The sequence below is a fragment of the Alosa alosa genome, chromosome 22 (genome assembly GCF_017589495.1).
Source record: "Alosa alosa isolate M-15738 ecotype Scorff River chromosome 22, AALO_Geno_1.1, whole genome shotgun sequence".
In the NCBI taxonomy this organism is placed as follows: domain Eukaryota; kingdom Metazoa; phylum Chordata; class Actinopteri; order Clupeiformes; family Clupeidae; genus Alosa; species Alosa alosa.
Genome location: NC_063210.1, coordinates 27,447,617 through 27,452,616, shown reverse-complemented (window position 1 = coordinate 27,452,616; position 5,000 = coordinate 27,447,617). Strand labels below are relative to the sequence as shown.

At 43.9% G+C, this 5,000-nt stretch overlaps 1 protein-coding gene and 1 long non-coding RNA gene across 3 annotated transcripts in view; both read right to left on the bottom strand.

The window, feature by feature from the left end:
* Window positions 1–73: 73 nt before the first annotated feature.
* On the bottom strand, window positions 74–3,156 carry LOC125287549. Its single transcript, XR_007192376.1, has 2 exons — window positions 2,188–3,156; window positions 74–2,143 (listed from the first exon to the last, which is right to left on the bottom strand). It is a non-coding gene; the product is annotated as an uncharacterized LOC125287549 (long non-coding RNA).
* Window positions 3,157–3,519: 363 nt separating this feature from the next.
* LOC125287533 (somatostatin receptor type 5-like) overlaps window positions 3,520–5,000 on the bottom strand; it is an 18,333-nt gene continuing 16,852 nt past the window's right edge. For both annotated transcript variants that reach the window (XM_048233423.1, XM_048233424.1), the window contains exon 4: window positions 3,520–4,804. In XM_048233423.1, the coding sequence (XP_048089380.1) occupies window positions 4,691–4,804 (114 nt within the window). In that variant the 3' untranslated portion in view covers window positions 3,520–4,690. The remainder of the gene's footprint in view (window positions 4,805–5,000) is intronic.

Below are 5,000 nucleotides of genomic sequence, written 5' to 3'. Positions count from 1 at the left end.
ACACACACACGGGTAGGAATATATTTGGGCTCAACTGCCTATTACGTTCTTCAAACAGGAATAAATAAACAACTTATCATTAATTCTTTTTATTTTCACATTTATTCTGATATGAAAACTGACAGTAACAATTGAAGTTGATCATGTTGTCAGTCTGTCACTGACGTCTTAGTGTTGTTCATTACATTTATACTGAATATTACAAACAAACATCTTCATACACAAATACTGGCATAGTAGGTGGCTCAATATATGAAAAAAAAACACCTAACCTCAAAACAAATTATACAAAAGGGTTTTCAACTGATTATGATACCTTTAGATGTACTTAATTGCATTTTAAAAATCTGGTAAAATCTGACCCCAGTAATGGGGTCATTTTCAAGATGGCGTCCAAGATGGACACCAGAAGCTTTTCGTCGACATAAAGTCAACATTAAACTCGACATTTTGAGAATAAAGCTGAAATATCATGTCAACTTTAATCGCTAGGATCTTTGTGTCAGCAAAAAGACAGCATTCCAGAAGCTTGTAAGGGAGATCCTATGCTAGAGTGATGCGCCGATGCCTTCACTACTTCCAAGATATGGATTAGCCTGCACTGCTGCCTGTGTGCGTTGTACTGTAGAAGATATGGATTAGCCTGCACTGCTGCCTGTGTGCATTGTACTGTAGAATATATGGATTAGCCTGCACTGCTGCCTGTGTGCGTTGTAGAAGATATGGATTAGCCTGCACTGTAGAAGATATGGATTAGCCTGCACTGCTGCCTGCGTGCAGTGTACTGTAGAACATATGGATTAGCCTGCACTGCTGCCTGTGTGCATTGTAGAAGATATGGATTAGCCTGCACTGTAGAAGATATGGATTAGCCTGCACTGCTGCCTGCGTGCAGTGTACTGTAGAACATATGGATTAGCCTGCACTGCAGCCTGTGTGCATTGTAGAATATATGGATTAGCCTGCACTGTAGAAGATATGGATTAGCCTGCACTGTAGAAGATATGGATTAGCCTGCACTGCAGCCTGTGTGCATTGTAGAATATATGGATTAGCCTGCACTGTAGAAGATATGGATTAGCCTGCACTGCAGCCTGTGTGCATTGTAGAATATATGGATTAGCCTGCACTGCTGCCTGTGGAACATGTCAACATGAACAATGTGACAATCCGCACAAGTTCTTTTCAGAGGAGTCGGAGGATGACGATGAATAAGGATGTAGTAATTATTTCTGATATACTAATAAATATAGTTTAAGATTAAGTTTAATTAGCTCCCCCCTAATGATAGATGCCAACATGTATTTGATGTACACAAATATACAATGCATGCCTATGCATGGGTCGTGGTTCACTAATATACAATGCATGCCTATGCATGGGTCATGGTTCACTAAAGTCATAGAACAGCCAGAACTATACATATTCTAAGAGCATATACCCTGTACATGAAATATAACATCAATCAACTTGTGTCCCATCTTCCCCCACAGACTGCATAATACATACTCTGTTCTCTATAGGCCAATCTAGTGTAAAGTGGATACATTTTGGCATATACAGTGCAAGGAAAACAAATTAAACACCTTAAACGATATATTTCCTGAAAGCATATAACCTGTAGATGAGATAAGACATGTCTTATCTTCCTCCATGCCATGGACATGGTACATATTCCTGCATTGCATTTGCTCTGTATTAAAATGCATTGATTTTAATATATGGCTGAAAAACGTAGGGCATTGAAACATTTTCAATGTCAACATTTAAAATCATATTCTTGTTTCATATGACCATCATTTGACACAATTTCACCCCTGTAGGCTGAATAGTAATTGAGATACTGTAGCCATTCTTACCTCCATTTTGGCGGCCATCTCAAAAATGACCCCTTTCCCAAGGTCAGATTTGACTAGATTTTTAGTATGTTATTTAGCCATGTCCAACCAGCATCCATAAAAAAAACCTTTTGCATCATTTTTTTGAGGTGAACCCAATATTGACCTGCCTATAGCCACTATAGTGAACCCAATATTGACCTGCCTATAGCAACAGCAGCAGCTATAGTGGACCCAATATTGACCTGCCTATAGCCACTATAGTGAACCCAATATTGACCTGCCTATAGCCACAGCATATTGACCTGCCTATAGCAACAGCAGCAGCTATAGTGAACCCTATATTGACCTGCCTATAGCAACAGCAGCAGCTATAGTGAACCCAATATTGACCTGCCTATAGCAACAGCAGCAGCTATAGTGGACCCAATATTGACCTGCCTATAGCCACTATAGTGAACCCAATATTGACCTGCCTATAGCCACAGCATATTGACCTGCCTATAGCAACAGCAGCAGCTATAGTGAACCCAATATTGACCTGCCTATAGCAACAGCAGCAGCTATAGTGAACCCAATATTGACCTGCCTATAGTCACAGCTATAGTGAACCCAATATTGACCTGCCTATAGCCACTATAGTGAACCCAATATTGACCTGCCTATAGCAACAGCAGCAGCTATAGTGAACCCAATACTGACCTGCCTATAGCCACTATAGTGAACCCAATATTGACCTGCCTATAGCCACTATAGTGAACCCAATACTGACCTGCCTATAGCCACTATAGTGAACCCAATATTGACCTGCCTATAGCAACAGCAGCAGCTACAGTGAACCCAATACTGACCTGCCTATAGTCACAGCTATAGTGAACCCAATACTGACCTGCCTATAGTCACAGCAGTAGTGAACCCAATATTGACCTGCCTATAGCAACAGCAGCAGCTATAGTGAACCCAATACTGACCTGCCTATAGCCACTATAGTGAACCCAATATTGACCTGCCTATAGTCACAGCATATTGACCTGCCTATAGCAACAGCAGTAGTGAACCCAATATTGACCTGCCTATAGCAACAGCAGCTATAGTATAGTGAACCCAATATTGACCTGCCTGGGCAACACATGAAGCAAAGTTTAGGTGACGGAAGAGCTCCAACCAGGTAACAGGTAACCTCTAGGAGGCGCTGTGGCGCAGCAGGCTACAATGCTCATAGCATATACAGGCCCGAGTGTTCCCGGGGATGCAGGTTTGAATCCAACCTGCGGTCATTTCCTGATCCCACCCCATCTCTCTCTCCTGCGGTCATTTCCTGATCCCACCCCATCTCTCTCTCCCCCACCTATTTCCTGTCACTCTTCACTGTCCTGTCCAAATAAAGCCAAAAAAGCTGCCCCCCCCCCCCCCCAAAAAAAAAAAGAACCCTGACCAGTAGGCACGGCTGAAGTGCCCTTGAGCAAGGCACCTAACCCCTCACTGCTCCCCGAGCGCTGCTGTTGTTGCAGGCAGCTCACTGCACCGGGATTAGTGTGTGCTTCACCTCACTGTGTCTACACTGTGTGCTGAGTATGTTTCACTAATTGGGATAAATGCATAGACCAAATTTCCCTCACGGGATCAAAAAAATGTATACTTATACACACATTTACCCCAGAGGACAGACACACACACCATTAAAGAGCTTTTGAGAAGTGCTCTCGCTCTCTGTCTCTCACACACACACACTACTCACATTCAGCGGTGTCTCTTGAGGTGTGTGTGTGTGCTAATCAAACAGGGCACACACACCAGCACACCCGTGTGTGTCAGAGCAAGTGGTTTGTTCTCCTTAAGACACACACACACACACAGCTTTTTCATACTCATTCATCTAAATCATCAACTGATACAGTGTTCCACACTTCCCAAACAGTCATTTGTATGTGTATGAGAAGTCATCTTTATGGCTCCAAGTATAGATTGCCCATTTAATTGACCTGTGGTCCTGTGGTCTGATTTGCCAATGACCTGTGGTTTGATTGGCTAGTGACCAGTGGTCCTCTGGTCTGATTTGCCAATGACCTGTGGTTTGATTGGCTAGTGACCAGTGGTCCTCTGGTGTTATTGGCCAATGACCCGTGGTTTGATTGGCCAGTGACCAGTGGTCCAAAGTCTGGACAGGCCAGAAGAATCTGATCAAGACTCTCTTGTGATTGGCTAACTGACCACAAGACTCTCTTGTGATTGGCTAATTGACCACTTCACAGTGGTCAGTGTCTGACAGTGCACTGCCATGAGGATGAGTCTATGGATTGGTCAATTTCAGATGATGAGAATATGGAGGCCTGAGCCACCAGTGTCCAGACGGGTCCTGCACGCACGAAAACTCCTCCATAAGACAGTACCCCTACAACCCACAGTCCTGCTGTAATGTACATCACACAATGTCACATTCATATTCATAAATCCTCCAATCAGAATATGTGAATAGGCTCACTGACCAGTTACATACAGTGACCATACAGTACAAGGTCGGTCAGGTCTGTTGATTGGGGCTGTGCAGAGCATACAGTACAAGGTCGGTCAGGTCTGTTGATTGGGGCTGTGCAGAGCCGCCATCTTGTTCTGGAAGGTCCCCTTCCCAGTGGCTGTGGACCTGTAGCTTCGAGGGGAGGGACCGTGTTGTTGATGACCATTTCTGCTTATTGATTTGCAGGCGATGTGCTGTGCTTACTTATTGAATTGCTGAAGGCCTGAAGATCCGATTATGGACTGATAAGATACAGACAAAGTCAAACTGTTGATTGTTGATGGCTTGTGGTTCGGACCCTGTAGATCAGTTTGTTGATTGGCTGTTGGGCTGTTCATCAGATTGTTGATTGCCTGATGATCGGCGGTTCGGCTGCTGATTGGCGGTTTGTGTGTTGGTCTGCGGCGAGGAGCTCTCGTCTGGAGTTCTCACACACCTCCAGACAAACCCCCTGAAAAGGATCAAAGAAAAGAGATGCAGCGTCAGTACTGTTATTGCAGCGTCAGTACTGTTATGGCAGCGCCAGTGCTGTTATTGCAGCGTCAGTGCTGTTATTGCAGTGTCAGTGCTGTTATTACAGAACAGAAATACAGCGTCAGTGCTGTTATTACAAAATAACAGAAATACAGCGTCAGTACTGTTATGGC